The 16,929-nt window shown below is 37.7% G+C and overlaps 1 protein-coding gene and 1 non-coding gene across 7 annotated transcripts in view; both read left to right on the top strand.

Moving 5' to 3' along the window:
- The window catches only part of GATM (glycine amidinotransferase), a 43,016-nt gene extending 33,085 nt beyond the window's left edge, over window positions 1–9,931 (top strand). For all 6 annotated transcript variants that reach the window (XM_065547880.1, XM_065547881.1, XM_065547879.1 and 3 more), the window contains 7 exons: window positions 1,496–1,691; window positions 2,769–2,959; window positions 4,513–4,650; window positions 4,811–4,975; window positions 6,161–6,224; window positions 7,009–7,125; window positions 8,829–9,931. In XM_065547880.1, the coding sequence (XP_065403952.1) occupies window positions 1,595–1,691; window positions 2,769–2,959; window positions 4,513–4,650; window positions 4,811–4,975; window positions 6,161–6,224; window positions 7,009–7,125; window positions 8,829–8,941 (885 nt within the window). In that variant the 5' untranslated portion in view covers window positions 1,496–1,594 and the 3' untranslated portion in view covers window positions 8,942–9,931. The remainder of the gene's footprint in view (window positions 1–1,495; window positions 1,692–2,768; window positions 2,960–4,512; window positions 4,651–4,810; window positions 4,976–6,160; window positions 6,225–7,008; window positions 7,126–8,828) is intronic.
- Window positions 9,932–15,991: 6,060 nt separating this feature from the next.
- Window positions 15,992–16,098, top strand: LOC123574735 (U6 spliceosomal RNA). The gene has a single exon (XR_006699939.2). It is a non-coding gene; the product is annotated as a U6 spliceosomal RNA (small nuclear RNA).
- The last annotated feature ends 831 nt before the right edge of the window (window positions 16,099–16,929 follow it).

Genomic DNA, 16,929 nt, shown 5'->3' with positions numbered 1-16,929 from the left:
TGTAATCCCAGCTACTCAGGAAGCTGAGGCAGGAGAAACATTTGAACCTGGTGGGAGGCGGAGGGTGCAGTGAGCTGAGGGTGCAGTACCACTGCACTCCTGCCTGGGCAACAGAGTGAGACGCCGTCTCAAACAAAACAAAACAAAACAATATTTTAGAGCTGTTGCACCTACCCTATTCAACAATAATTTTTAGCAAACTGATTGAGCCATTTTAAAGCATTCAAATGTTTTCTCTTTGGTAGTCTTCTAAAATACATATAGCCCTGGAAACTTTCTAAATTTTTTTTTCAGTTATTAAAAATTTGTGAATTTGCTTATCATATCACTTTCTTCTATGACAAAAAGACTCGAAAAGATGTAAGAGCTGAATGGATTAGAAAAAGGAGAGGTGTGGTTGGTGTGAGGCATTTTGACAGGGAATTACCAAAGGCATATTTTCACTGTTACACAATTTTGGCAAGTGTTAATTCTGTTGAACGGGAAAATCAATAATGGTTTTTTTGTTGTCTGTCTGTCTGTCTTTTCTTTTCTTTTCTTTTCCTTCCTTTCTTTCTTTCCTTCCTTCTTTCCTTCCTTCTTTCCTTTTCTTTCCTTCCTTCCTTCTTTCTTTTCTTTTCTTTTCCTTTCTTTTTTTGAGACAGAGTCTCGCTCTATTGCCCAGGCTGGAGTGCTGTGGCACGATCTCAGCTCACTGCAACCTCTGCCTCCTGTGTTCAAGCAGTTCTCCTGCCTTGGCCTCCGAAGTAGCTGTGACTATAGGCACATGCCACCAGGCCTGGCTAATTTTTGAATTTTTAGTAGAAATGGGATTTCGCCATATTGGCCAGGCTGGTCTCGAACTCCTGACCTCAAGCTATCTGCCCGCCTCGGCCTCCCAAAGTGCTGGGATTACAGGCTGAGCCACCATGCCTGACCAATGATGGGGTTTAAAGATAAATAAAGCATATTTGAAAGTATATTCCTGATCTTAACAGGGTCTAAATATCTTTTTTTCCCTTCACAAAATATCTTGAGGTGCTATTTTCCAGACAGAATTCTGAGATGCATGGATAACCCATGGTTTTGGCTTAGTATAAGTGCTTTTATTCTCTTATGCTAGTTTGTGTGTTCTCTTGTTCCGTTTTATTGAGGCTCTCTGGTAGAAGTGCTATGTCCTGTTTTGTCTGCAAAGTGTGGCAAAAAAAAAAAACTGGCCAAGAGGATTCCAAGCCTGTCTGAAGGTAAACATGCTGTTAGTGGTTGGGCATGAGATCTCAGGCAGAAGGAGCAAAAGACCTCAAAACATCAAGATGTTTTAGAGTTCTTCATTCAACAGATACTGAGTGTCTGCCCAGAGAGCATCTGTGCTCAATGCTAGGAATCAGCACTGAACGTGGCGTGGTTGGAGTCTCAATTCCAATACCTTATACAAAGAGCTGTTTACTGCCTATAAACCTATCATGAGCTGTATTTTTCTCCTGTAAGTATTGGGTTTATTTGCTTCTACTTCCAGGCCAACACATATGAAAAGTACTGGCCATTTTACCAGAAGCATGGAGGGCATTATTTTCCCAAAGATCATTTGAAAAAGGCTGTTACTGAAATTGAAGAAATGTGCAATATTTTAAAAATGGAAGGAGTGACAGTGAGGAGGCCTGACCCCATTGACTGGTCATTGAAGTATAAAACTCCTGATTTTGAGTCTACGGGTAAGTGATGTCAGATAACTAAACTGCCAGTGTCTGAATTTTCAGTGTCTTTCTTAATGTGTAGGGGGAAAGCTCCAAAAAATTTCTTGGAGAGTCCTTTGCTTAGCTAGTTCTTGAAAACTTTAAAGATTTATTTAGGAATGGTTTGGTCCATGTTGATATGATTAAGATGTATACATTCCAAACTCCATTCCATCTAGTGGAATCTCCGTGAAATAACAAATTTTCCTAAACTTTATAGTCATTTCCTTACATAAGAACAGTGGATTCATTTAATTTTCCTCAAGAACAGAAATTAAAAGGGGAATAGAAACATTTCCATTTTATTTTTAACTGACATTGCTGCATGACTGTTCTTGTGCCTTAGGTCACTGTTCTAATTTCTAGTTTTAGATTGATCCTTGGCTCAGTGTTTATCTTGTGAGGCTGATGGTCCTTTAAGAGCTCTGTTTCGGTATAGCAAGAAAGGAGCTTACAAATGGTGAAAGCTCGGTGGTTCAACATCTCTTTGTTACAAAGACTTTATTCCTTCACTTTTTTTCTTTTCTTTTTTTTCTTGGCTTCCTTACCACCACACAGAATTCATGTGAACAATCTAGTATGTATTATTCAAATTTTTTGCCATTTTCATATATACATATACACATGTATTTTTACTAGTTTTTTTAACCAAAAGAAGAGGTCATATTATATAGACTTTTTTTTTTTTGAGACAGAATCTCACTCTGTTGCCCAGGCTGGAGTGCAGTGGTACAATCTCCGCTCACTGCAGCCTTGGCCTCCTGGTTCAAGTGATTCTCCTGCCTCAGTCTCCCGAGTAGCTAGGATTACAGGCACATGCCATCATGCCTGGCTAATTTCTTTTGTATTCTTTTAGTAGAGACGGTGCTTGACCATGTTGGCCAGGCAGCTCTTGAACTCCTGACCAGCCCGGTCAGGATCAAGTGATCCGCCCATCTTGGCCTCCCAAAGTGCTGGGATTACAGGCATGAACCACTGTGCCTAGCCCTATATAGACCTTTTTTGTCTTGGAAATTAACACTGCTGAAGTTGTCATGGAATTTTTTGGTCTGACAGGTTTATACAGTGCAATGCCTCGAGACATCCTGATAGTTGTGGGCAATGAGATTATCGAGGCTCCCATGGCATGGCGTTCACGCTTCTTTGAGTACCGAGCGTACAGGTCAATTATCAAAGACTACTTCCACCGTGGCGCCAAGTGGACAACAGCTCCTAAGCCCACAATGGCTGATGAGCTTTATGACCGGGTGAGTCCCTAATAATAGGCTAGCTTATTACTAACTTTTCTAACTGATCTACAAAGAGTAAGATAGAGATTCTCTGATACCTTTTACATATTATGCATTTTAGAAAGAGAAAACATCATCTTATTTTTAAGAAGTGATTATTTTATGATGAATATGATAAGAGTAAATGATCCTATGATAGTAATAATAATTGCTAACACTTTTTGGTGCTTACCTTCTTCTGGGTCCTGGGTTAAACCCTTTATTTACATCCTCAATCCTGTTTGTTTTTCACAACAACCCTAATGATACTGTGGTATCATTCCATTAGAGGGGGAAAAACTTGCCTACAGGTGTACCACTATTCATTAGTGGAACCAGAAAAGTCACTAGACTGAAGTTCACTTTTCTTCTTCTAGAAAAAGAACCTGGTCTACAGTCCAAATTCACAGTAAAATGAAATGTATGTCCCTTATTAAATCAGTTACCATTTGATCTTTTATAGAAAAAAAACTGAAAATCAAAATAGCTTCTGGGTTTAAAGACAGAAATAATGAATTAGTTTGGCCACTCCCAATCAAATTTGGCAGGGGAAACATGGCATCTCATTTTATGGTATGAGTTAGGCTCGGGACCAAATTCCTTTTCTAAAAGAACAGAATGACTTCATCCTGTTTACTTTCCGTACGGGTCATGGAATATTCTCAGAATCAGTTACTGCCTCTGTATCACTTTTTTTTTTTTTTTTTTTTGGAGACAGAGCCTTGCTCTGTTGCCCAGACTGGAGTGCAGTGGCATGATCTCAGCTCACTGCAGCCTCTACCTCCCAGGTTCCAGCAATTCTCCTGCCTCAGCCTCCTGGGTAGCTCTGATGACAGGTACATGCCACTATGCCTGACTAATTTTTGTATTTTTAGTAGAAACGGGATTTCACCATGTTGGTCAGGCTGGTCTCGAACTCCTGACCTCAGGTGATCTGCCCACTTTGGCCTCCCAAAGTGCTGGGATTACAGGCATGAGCCATCTCACCTGGCGTGTACCATTTTTTTCTAAGTACATCGTGCCCCCTCATCCTTAGGGGACACGTTCCAGACTCTCAGTGGATGCTGATACTGAACTCTATATATTTTGTTTTTTCCTATACATATATACATACCTATGATGAAGTTGAATTTACAAATTAGGCACAGTAAGACTAACAACAATAATGAATAAGAAAATGGAACAATTATATAAATATACTTTACTTAAAGTTAGGTGAATGTGGTCTGTTTCTCTTAAAATAATGTTTTGGGACAACAGTTGACTGCAGGTAACTGAAACCATGGAAAGTGAAATCATGGGTAAAGGAGGACTATTGTATCAGGAAATTACTGTAATGCTAGTTTGTTGTTTTATTGTTGTTTTGGTTTATTTATCATGGACCCGCTTCTTTCCCAGGCATGTTTTAGTCTAGAACTGAGTAGTAATATTTTGGAAAATGATGTTAAACTAATTTTCTTAGTACTGTATGCCTTTTAAATAGTTTTCTCATGATCCAATGCATTGTTTGTGTTCATTCTTGTTCCAATTAGGATTATCCCATCCACTCTGTAGAAGACAGACACAAATTGGCTGCTCAGGGAAAATTTGTGACAACTGAGTTTGAGCCATGCTTTGATGCTGCTGACTTCATTCGAGCTGGAAAAGATATTTTTGCACAGAGAAGCCAGGTAAATGCAGGCTGCCTCTGAAATTTCACACTATATTATTGTATTCTTTACTTCCAAATTAAAATATTTTCATCCTAAATTTTTTTCACCTTGAATATTTTTAGTTTTCTAGACGTAGAACCAAATATTTATTGATTGTATGTCTTTCTTTTGTTTTCAGGTTACAAACTACCTAGGCATTGAATGGATGCGTAGGCATCTTGCTCCAGATTACAGAGTACATATCATCTCCTTTAAAGATCCCAATCCCATGCATATTGATGCTACCTTCAACATCATTGGACCTGGTACTGTGCTTTCCAACCCTGACCGACCATGTCACCAGGTAAGAGATTTCTCGGGACTCTGGAAAAGCAACAGAATCTAGTAACTAAAATCATTGACACTTTTATTTTAAGCACTTCCATGGTTCCTAATGGTTCTGAATGACAGATTCAGCAGGACTCAACATTATTATGATCAAACATTGGATTCCTTATGGTTTATTACAAGATGTCCACCATGCAGAAATATACGTAGTTGACACAATAATTAGTATGGGATCATCAGACTTTGGCTGCTTGCTGTTGTCAAAGTCTCAGATTTGTGCATATGTGTGTATTGTTATCAAACAGGGTGACATTATCTCATAACTTGCAACAGTGGTTCCACAGCAGCAAATTTTAGACAAGATGATCCTTGCATGGGCAGGGCAATGCCACTGGACAGTGGTGGTCTTCCCTCTACAGTGGGTTAGGCTCCCTTTGGCCAGCCCTGCTTTGTAGGGAGAAGCAGAGCCACTGAACTGCAGCTGGTCTATCCCTTTCACCTGCAGCCTCCTACTTTCTGTCCACAGCCCCCTACTTCTAGTTAGGTGATGAGTGATTTTCTGTTATTTGCAAGATTGCAGTACAACTTTTAAAAACCACCGTTATGCTGTGTCACTGTTCATTTCTGTTTTTTATTTTTAGACCCGATGACCATGACTACTTATTCATTTCATTTTATTATCATTTATTCATGTAGTTAGTGGTTATGTGAACACAGGGATGGCTGAGTTGCAAAAGGTCACTAAGGACAATATGGTTCTTTGAGAATGCATAGCTAACATCTGTCTTTATACCATGGTCCTAGATACAAAATGATGGACAAGAAGTAGAAGGACTGTGGGTTTGACATAGTCACATTTTTGTTTTCTTGTAACTAAATAGGAAATTTTTCAATTTTTAAAATGAGAATTTCTAAGAAAAGTATCTTTGGTTTTTTAAGACTCTGAAACCAGAGAAAAGTATAAGACTGTCTTTAAAAGCTTCAATATTTCTGTTACTTTTTAACTTTAATCTGGGGATTTTATGTACATTTTTAATTAGGATTTAGACAAAATCACCCAAATGTTTAGAAATTTTAATTTCTTTATTTTGGAAGCTGAGAAGACAGCTTCTCAAAAAGAATTATTAGGGTTATTAGAGACTAAGAATAATAATAGTATATGTGAATTTAACAGTTTTGGGGGGTTTTTTCGGTCTTACAGATTGATCTTTTCAAGAAAGCAGGATGGACTATCATTACTCCTCCAACACCAATCATCCCAGATGGTATGTTTACTTTCATACACTGATAGACTAAAATAATGACTTTAGTGACCAAGGATCTTTTGCCTATAGAGAGGAGCCCGATGTTAGCAGCTTAGAGAATGTGTTTCCTCAGTAAGGTGTAAAGTGGTGCTTGGGACTATGAGCATCAGAAAAAGGCTGGGACTTGTGTTTGCAACTTTTTCTTCCATAGAAAATGAAGTGAGGAGAAGACAGAATAAGACAACATCACATAAAGCAAGATATGACTTTTTTTTTTTTTTTTGAGACAGTGTCTTGCTCTGTCGCCCAGGCTTAAGTGCAGTTGTGCATTCACAGCTCACTGCAGCCTCAGACTCCTGGGCTCAAGTGATCTTTCCACTTCAGCTTTCTAAGTAGCTGGGGCTATAAGTGCAGGCCACTATGCCCAGCAAGTTATTTTTTGTTTGTTTGTTTGTAGAGATGATATCTTGCTGTGTTCCCCAGTGGGACACCATCTCTGGGCAATAGTCTCAAACTCCTAGGCTCAAGGAATCCTCCTGCCTCAGCCTCCCAAAGTGCTAGGATTATACCATGCCCAGCCAAGATACGACTTTTAAAAGAAAACAGGGTGAAATTCAAATGTATAATGAGTACAGATTGATTCATACCATTTATAGATAAATTGTTTTAAGATTAAAATAAGCGTTCACATGGAAAGTGAACTACTGAAAGAATTGAGCTGTCACTTTAATATTCTTCACTTGTAAATCCTTGCTTTAAACCAAAATCATAGCAGACGTGGTTTAACAGTTGTTGCTGTTTTTAGATCATCCACTCTGGATGTCATCCAAATGGCTTTCCATGAATGTCTTAATGCTAGATGAAAAACGTGTTATGGTGGATGCCAATGAAGTTCCAACTCAAAAGATGTTTGAAAAGCTGGGTATGTACAACAAATGAAACATGTTGTCATACATGAAAATGTTAAAGGAGAAGAACTAAAGAAATGACATGCTAGGTTTGATAAATGGTTTATCTAATTCAATTTTGATTCCTTTTAGAGGCACCAAGTTATTATTTCACAGAAAGTCAGTATTTTTATTTTCAACACACGTAGCCCCCAGAAGTTGGAGATGCATCCTGAACTCCTGAGACACCCCCTTAGCAATAAGTTTATAAATCTTATGTGACCTAGCCAGCCTCCTGGTGCCCATGTGTGGAAAACCACCCCTTTGCAGGTGAGCAGATAGCTTGGCCAGCCCTTCTTCAAATAAGAAATCATTGTGGGTCCTTTAAAAGTGTCCTGTCATCATATATTTTAAAGGACTCATAAGTGTACAGATGCAGAAGTGACTTTTATGTGTAATAAGCATAGTTAACAAAGTAGTGAAACGCAAGAAAGTGTGTCAGTAAATCATTCAGTTTTGAACTGAAGAGCAGGACTGGGCTTTACTTAAGTAGGAGTTTACTTATCCTGATATTCAAAATTTAGACCAGTGATTCTAATATTATTGAGAAAAATGTTGAAGGAAAGGATTTTCATATGAGCTGTTATAAAGATGTGTGTGTGTGTGTGTGTGTATATGTGTGTGTGTGTGTGTTTTGAGACAGAGCCGTGTCACCCAGGCTGTAGTGCAGTGGCACGACCTCGACTCACTGCAACCTACACTTCCCGGGTTCAAGCGATTCTCCTGCCTCAGCCTCCTGAGTAGCTGGGATTACAGGCATGCACCACCATGCCTGGCTAATTTTGTATTTTTAGTAGAGAGTGACTCGGCCAGGCTGGTCTCGAACTCTGACCTCAAGTGATCCACCCACCTCTGCCTCCCATAGCGTTGGGATTATGGGTGTGAGCCACCATGCCCGACTAGGAAAGTCTTTCTGAATGGCTCATGCCACCTTCCTCTCCCTGGCTATACCAATGGACCCTTAGTGACTTTGTAGCCTATCCTCCTCTCAAAATAATTGGCTTCTTGAGGAAGAAGAATAGATTTTCTTTTTAAAACCCCACTATGTCTAACACGACAGATTCTTCCTAAATACCATTGGTTAAATAGGCCACGCACATCATAGCCTTGTTATTACAGATGGTACCAGATTAAACTGATTGCTGGATTTGCTTTGGTACCTGTATAACCATACAAACCCAGATATTAAAACACCAGCTGTGTTCCATTGTTTCCTTATGGTGGCCTGGTGAAGTTAATCTGTCTCAGTAAACTCTCCTTATATGTGAATATGTAAAGTCAACTTTTCAGGTCAGCTAAATTTTGCTTTGCCTATTAAATTAACATGGTAAAATTAGAAACAGTCTGACAAAGTAGTTAACGTGTAATTCTAAAAGGCCTTGAGATTTTAGTACTTGACCATTTTGAACACTTGATAGGTCTACCTGCTCAGTCTATTGACTTGTGAATAGTCAATAAAACAAAACTTCAGAGTTCTCTGTTGACTTTTTGGAGAAGATTTTATATTAGCAGATGAAATATAGTTGGTGAAAATAAAATTGGAAGAGAAAAGACTATTCTGGATTGGGTATCCTTAAGGATTAGAACCACAAGATTCCTCCAAATCTGTAGGCCTACTTTCTCTAGGAGAATCTTCATGTTAGTCCATCTAACTGACCTCATCTCTCTTTCAATGCAGGTATCACTACCATTAAAGTTAACATTCGTAATGCCAATTCCCTGGGAGGAGGCTTCCACTGCTGGACCTGCGATGTCCGGCGCCGAGGCACCCTGCAGTCCTACTTGGACTGAACAGGCCTGATGGAGCTTGTGGCTGGCCTCAGATACACCTAAGAAGCTTAGGGGCAAGGTTCATTATCCTGCTTTGAAAAGTGCATGAACTGTAGTGCTTTAAACAATCATCTCCTTAACAGGGGTCGTAAGCCTGGTTTGCTTCTATTACTTTTCTTTGACATAAAGAAAATAACTTCTGCTAGGTATTACTCTCTACTCCTAAAGTTATTTACTATTTGGCTTCAAGTATAAAATTTTGGTGAATGTGTACCAAGACAAAAATTAGTCACCTGAGTAACTTGGCCACTAATAATTAACCATCTACCTCTGTTTTTAATTTTCTTTCCAAAAGGCAGCTTGAAATGTTGGTCCTAATCTTAATTTTTTTTCCTTTTCTATAGACTTGAGAATGTTTTTCTCTAAATGAGAGAAAGACTTAGAATGTACACAGATCCTAAATAGAATCAGATAATCTCTTTTTTTTTTATAAAGGAGAGAAAGACTTAGAACATACACGGATCCTAAGTAGAACCAGGTAATTGTCTCTTTCTAATAAGGAATTTGGGTAATTTTTAATTTTTTGTTTTTTAAAAAATAACCTAGACTATGCAAAACATCAAAGTGAATTTTCCATGAATGTTTTTAATATTCTCATCTCAACATTGTGATATATGCTACTAAAAACCTTTTCATATACATCTTACCTCATTTCAAGTGAATTATTTTAATCTTTTCCTCTCTTTCCAAAAATTTACAGGAATGTTTAGTGTAATTGGATTTCGCTATCAGTTCCCATCCTTAAGTTTTGATATTCAATATCTGATAGATACACTGCATCTTTGGTAATCTAAGATTTGTTTACAAATGTGCAAATTATTTACAGCATAGACTTTATAAGCATTAAAAAAAAACTAATGGAGGTAAAACCTATATGCGATGTGAAATAATTTTAGTGTTGATACTGTATGTGTATTTTTATTCTAATAAACTTTTGTGTTCCAGACTGAATTTGGCATTGGTCTAGTCATTTTAGTGTAAGTAAATTATAGGAATGTGGCTCTTGATACAGAATTCTGATTCTCTAAAATAATTAACATATTCATCACAAAGTAAACCTAATACTTACATTCAGAAATGCTTAGCAAAGTCAGATTTTTGTTTATTAATTCATTCATTCATTCAAAAATATCTGAATATCTTCTGAGTATAAGGAGTAATCCTAGGCCCCGGAAAGGAAGAGTCTCTGTTCTTAAGTTGCTGAATGTGTTTTTTGTGAAAAATCTGCATAGATTGTGTACTTTGAAATGAGTCACAGGTTTCAACCATACCCTTACTAACACCTTTAACTCCTTTACATCCTGGTGTTCCTTTTACATCCATTACAGAAACACCTATTAGTCCTATACATGGACTGAATCCTGCTTGAGAAATCTATCCAGTTGTGTGGATTGGTGCAAATTAGGGTATATATTTGCAGGCCTAAATACTACCCGACAATTCTGCTACACAGTTCTCTGTGTCCTCCTCAGTAGCTATTTCAAACCTTCACTACATTTTCTTAGCTGATCATATTGTTTTATTTTTCACAGAGGAAATAGAGACCATCAGGCATTAGTTCCTTCAGTTTACAATCCCCTATAGGTTTATATACATTTGCCTATTCTGGTTAAGTTTCTTTCTCCTTTCCTTTCCAGTAAGTAGTTCTCCCTTATCCTCAGGGGATATGTTCCAAGATCCCCGGTGAATGCCTGAAACTATGGGTAGTACCAAACCCTATGTGTACTATGCCTTTTCTTATACATGCAGACCTATGATAAAGTTAATCTGGTGCAACACATGGCTGTCAGTTGGGAACATGTTTTCTGTTCGTGTCTTGCAAACAAAAATGTAATGCCTTTTCCACCTTAACTAAGCACTTATCAACGCACTGTGACCATAACTTTTGCCATGTGTAGTGCGACAGCAAAACTAGCATGAATTTCTTTTTCCTTTATCACAACTTCACAGATAGGAGATTCGTTCTTACCATGGATCTCGGCAACCTCAACATGCAACTTTTTCTTTTCTTGTTGAGAACTTTCACCTTTCCCTTAAAGAAAGCCACTTAGGCTTTTCTTTGGTATGTCCGAATTGCCAGCATCAAGACTTGCATTTGAGTCATTATTCAGTAAAATAAGGTTACTTGAATACCAGGACTGTGGTTTGATAACGAGGTGGCTGCTAAGCGACTGAAGGACGGGTGGTGTATACAGTGTGATATACTGGACGGGAGGATTCACGTCTCAGGTGGAGGGAGTGGAGTGGGCCAGTGCAAGATTTCATCACGCAGCTCAGAACAGCGTGCAATTTAAAACTTATGAATTATTTATTTCTGGATTTTTCTATTTAATATTTTTGGACCATGGTTGACCACTGGTAACTGAAACTGCTGAAAGTGAAACTTTGGACGAAGGGATTACTATACTGCCTAAGCTTCCAGAGGGAAAAATCAGGCCTTCATCTCATGGCATGCATTTGCTTCTCAACCCTGTATAAAGGGTCACTTCTCTCACTGCTACAGAAAAAGAGGTGAACCTTCTGACCAAGTCTCATCCACACAACCATCCTTTGATCCTAATCTTTGTCGTTTTTTAGAATTTGCTACATCAATTATCTTTCTTGTAACTCCAGCACCACCACCGCCCTGTGTGTGTGGGAGGGAGTTTCCGCCTCAGAAAATAGTCATGCTTAAAACAATCCACAGTGTGGTCTACGTTCCTGATCCGTGATCAAGGCCTTCTCGTGACAAAATGATGACTCCTAGTTGGAGAGCTACCACTTGTCTTGCAATATCATATAACCAAATAGATTATCAAAGTGTATATATAGATTCCACACATTTTTAATAACCAGTTGGTTTGGACTTCTACAGATGGCTGAACCGACCAAAAATTCTAGCATACACTTTCTCATATATTTGAATTAACTTTACAGCAAGTCATTTGCCTACTTAATCTGTAGCAGTGTGTACTTTGTAGTGTGTATCTGTTGAGTGATTATAATTATTGTTGCTGAAGTCAAAATAATGCTTCAGGCCAATCCTGCTCCATAGGGATAATATGCTGAAGGGAATTTAGTTCAATATCCCAATATATTTGATTGTTAATATTATAAGTTGTATTAGCTTCTAAAATAATTTTACCTCAGGTGATCCGCCCGCCTCAGCTTCCCAAAGTGCTGGGATTTACAGGCATGAGCACGTGGTTTTATTCCTTCCAATTTTCTATTAATCCATTACTTTGAGGATGAAAAGTAGTCTGATAAGCCTACTGAATGTGATGTATTGGCCTCCAATCCTGTGGAAGTCTTATAGTTAATTATAAATGGTATCATAAAGGAGGAAACCTTCATGGGATTTTATAGGAAGTTGGAGGGAACCACAACTGTTCTCTTCAAACTGCCTAGGGTGTACAAATCCCAAGGCAGATACCAAGGCTGGAAGTAGTGTGAGGTCAGTGAAGTACTCACCATGTCCACAAAATTTAGGAGGACCAAAAAAAACCTCAGTAATCCAGATAAGTATTAATGCACTATTTTTAAAGATCAAAATTAATGAAAAAATCCATGATGAACAAAATATCAAAATGTTAAATGAAGACAAGATCAGTATTACTGATGTTTCTTTTGCCTCGGGCTCCACTGTGGCTTGACACGGCACTGACTGTACTCAGGAACCAGAGGTGAAGTGGAAGTAAACCAGCCCTTGCGGTCTGCTACCCAGTGCCATTCAAATTTTTCAGGTAGCCCAGAAAACCTCTAGCCTAGGATTGATGATACCTGATTGCGCTTGAACTCCAAGATGTCCGCTTGGCCCTCTTCCAAGTGTACTTTACTTTCTGTTCATTCCTGCTCTAAAGCTGTTTAATAAACTTTCATTCCTGCTCAAAAAACAAACAAACAAAAAACGGTGATACCTGATTGCTGGCATCCCCGAGTGCCTGAAAAAAATGAGCAAAATTCTTTTTTGAAAAAATGTAACATCCATCTAGGCTTCAAATTATTTCTGACAGTAAAATCTCAAATACAGAGTCCTCCACACAGTCAAATACAGACAGATGCAGGAGGAGAAAATATCCCTCTAGCAAAACAACATTCAAAAGACACATCCACAGGGACTCCAGATACCAGATTATCAGACACAGAATATAAAGCATCGACCCACAGTGAAACTCCAATAGGTATTTCTCCCCTAATCCTCACCCCCAAGTCCTAGGCAACCAATAACCTACTTCCTGTCCTTATCATTTTGTCTATTCTGGACATTTCATGTAAATGGAATCATTCAATAAGTGGTCTTTGTGATGAGCTTCTAAAGCTTAGCAAAATATTTTCAAGTTTTATTCATTCTGTAGCCTGTATCAGTACCTCACGTATTCTTATGGCCAAATGAAATTCCACCGTATAGATATACACATTTTATTTATCTATTCATCAGTTGCTGAATATTTAGGTTATTTCCACTTTGGGGCTATTATGATAAGGCTGCTGTGAACACTCACACAGGTTTCTGCATGGGCATATGTTTTCACTTCTCTTGGGGTATATACCTAGGAGTGGAATTTCTGGGTCATGTGGTAACTCTAGGTATGACTTACAGAAAAAAAGTTATATTAAAAAAGTAATAAAAATAAATATAAGCCCACTAATATACCAAACCAGTGTATGATTTGTATGATTCATTTGTATAATTATTTGTCTAAGTTTAGTATGATTTTAAAAAGGCAATGAAAATGACAGAAAGGATGAAGTGGTTCCCATGTGAAGACAGACTAAAAAGATTAGAATTCAGTCTAGCAGGCGGAAAGTTGGGGAAGTTACAAAATCCAAATTATTAAAATTGTAATATAGTATCCTGACCAATCAGTTAACTTCTGATTTATTTAACAACTTTCAAAGCACCTCACTAAGGCAATACAACCTTGATTTAAAAAAAAATAGTTCAAGAACTAAATAACAAAGCTACATGGGAAGCAATAAACTCTTGTTTTTCACGAAGCAAATAAGAAGTATACAAGAATATTTATTAATTAACTCTTGAGAACCTACTATATGCTAGGCATCATGCTGGTGCCTTTAAAACATACTTTATCTCATTTGACTGTTCTAAGAAACATCAAGATAGCTATTATTTTCCTTATTAAAGAAGAAAGAAGAAATGGAGATTTAAGTGCTCATGATCAAGTTGCACCTATTTTAACCAATAGTCTTCTCTTAAATTACATCATTTCTTTCCTCCATTTTAGAGCCATATTTTGCAAAAAGATGGCTTATACTTTCCATATTCGTTCTCTCACCTTCAGTTCACCACTCGATCCACTTATATCTGCAGTTTTTCTCACATTGTCCAACTGCTTCCTCTGAGTTCAACAAATAACTGAGAGTTGCAGCGGTTGTTTTTTTTTTTTTGAGAAGAGTGCAGTGGCTTGATCCCGGCTCACTGCCACCTCCACCCCCTGGGTTCAAGCAATTTTGCTGCCTTAGTCTCCCAAAGTGCTGGGATTACAGGCATGAGCCACCATGCCTGGCCCAGTGGCTATTTTCTAGACTTCATCTTGAAACAATCTTCCATTTACCAAATTATGGCCTGCCATCTGTTTTTAACAGGTCCTTCAAGCTAAATTTTTTTTAACATATTCTAATAGTTGAAACAAAGGAAAAGAAAAATAATATTTCATGATGCATGAAAATGACATGAATTTCAAATTTCAGTGTCCATAAATAATGTTTTTTTGGAACACAGCCACATTTATTCATTTGCACATTGTCCATGGCTACTTTTGTGTTCCAATGGCAGATTGAGTAGTTGTGATAGAGACACTATAGGGTGCTGTCACTGCTTCGCAATGTGACTTGGCACGCCACACATCACAGTGACACAGTTATCACTTGGCAGTGTTTCAAGTGTCTCATGTGTCACTGTACCTATGATGTTTTATTTTTTTATTACCAGTCTATACCCATCATGTCAAAACAGAAAAGAAAAGTAAATGTCACTGTCATACTTCTAAGGCACAGTGGAGTGTGGATCATTCTGATTAAATTAGACGGCAAAACATTGTACAACGACATTATAGTCGTGCTGAAAGAATATATGCTGACATTACCAGAAGTACTCATCACAGGATTTCCAACTCACAGGAAAACAAGAGTCAGGAAAAAATAGAAAATTTAAAATGAAATATCTCATGTCAGCAAAATGTCTTCACAAAAATAAAAAAATGAAAAAAAAAGTCTTCAACCTTTTTGCAGATAAGTACTCCAACTGGCTCATTTGTTAACTAATCAAGGAAATCCATTTACTAATGGCTAGTTAATTAAATCATGTTTGGTTGCTGGAGAAATGTGTCCAGAAGAAACAAACTGCTTAAAATTAGTATTAGCCTTTGCCATGGAGGGTTGCTGTCCGAGTTGAGGACAATGGGAGTGACAATAATCAATTAACACAAATGATGTGGAGTGATTTTCCTTGGGTCTTGGTGAATCAACATGGGTTGCTGATTCTGCTCAGTTGTGCATTGTTCAAGGAATCAATGTTGAGTCTTTAGTGGGAACTGAAGAATTGTGTGAATATCCTGACTTGCCCCCCTACACAGCAGTCAATGGTTCAGCAATGGTAAGATTTTTTTGCAATCTTTTGAGCTTGGGGCTAGGTTTGAAGTTTTTTTCAAATAGAAGAACTGCCCACAACCACTGTTAATTACTTTGGAATTAGCTTTTGCTACAGACTTGATAATGTTTCTTAATAAATTCAACCTAAAATTATGAGGCAAAACAGTGCTAATATTCAAAACTTATGGTAAAGTCATTTAGATGACTCATGTCTCAATCACAAGTAATATGAAATTACTTTATGTACTTCCCATGCTGTCAAAACTGAAAACAAAAAGCAAGATCTCCATTCTCCATTTGCAACAGATGTATTTTCTGAGCTTAAATGACCATTCCAGCAGAGTTTTTCTGAACTCAATGCAAGAACAAAGGTAATTTCAAAGTACATTTAACTGTGTGGTTTAGGAAAGTGATTTATCGGTGCTTGCTTTGGCAGCACATGTATAAAAATTGGAACGATACAGAGAAGATTAGCATGGCTCCTGTGCAAGGATGACATGCAAATTCATGAAAGCTTCCATATTTTTAATTTAAAAATTTTTAAATAATTAAAAAATGGTTTTAAAATTAAAAAAAGAAAGTGTAGGCTGGGCGCGGTGGCTCACGCCTCTCATCCCAACACTTTGGGAGTCTGAGGCGGGCGGATCATGAGGTCAGGAGTTTGAGACCATCCTGGCCAATACGGTGAAACATCATCTCTACTAAAAATTACAAAAATTAGCTGGGCATGGTGGCGCGTGTCTGTAGTCCCAGCTACTCAGGAGGCTGAGGCAGGAGAATCGCTAGAACCTGGGAGGCAGAGGTTGCAGTGAGCCGAGATTGCACCACTGCACTCCAGCCTGGGTGACAAAGCGAGACTCTAGCTCAAAAACAAAAACAAAAAAAAAAGAAAGTGATTTATTGGCAATGACATGCTAAAAGCCTGTCAAAAGAAGAATCTAATAGAATTCTATGAATACCTTTCCAAGCAATGAATATGTTCAGTTTAAATTATATGTTCCTGAATTGATATCAGCATTTGGCATTATGTGTCTGTGTAAAAAGACATTTGAAATATATAAAGATGTAAAACCTCATCACATTAATAGACGAACATTTGCAATTTATTTTGATAATAGGGAAGACTAACTCTGAACACCAATTAAGCAAAACTATCATTCCCTTAAAAGAAAATTTCATTTTTCTCATTGGTAGAACTATATTATAAAAAGGGTGTCCTCAATTTTTATTATATTTTGAATTTTGTCAATAAAAGCTTTATGGCTTCTCTTTCCTCTTTGTTATATAAGTACCCATATAATATCTTGATTTTGATCCTTGGCTACAAAGCCTGAAATATTTACTATCCGATCCTTTAC

Source organism: Macaca fascicularis, chromosome 7, assembly GCF_037993035.2.
Source record: "Macaca fascicularis isolate 582-1 chromosome 7, T2T-MFA8v1.1".
Classification (NCBI taxonomy): Eukaryota; Metazoa; Chordata; class Mammalia; order Primates; family Cercopithecidae; genus Macaca; species Macaca fascicularis.
The sequence above is the reverse complement of the archived record's forward strand: the minus strand, read 5'-3'. Positions and strand labels throughout refer to the sequence as shown.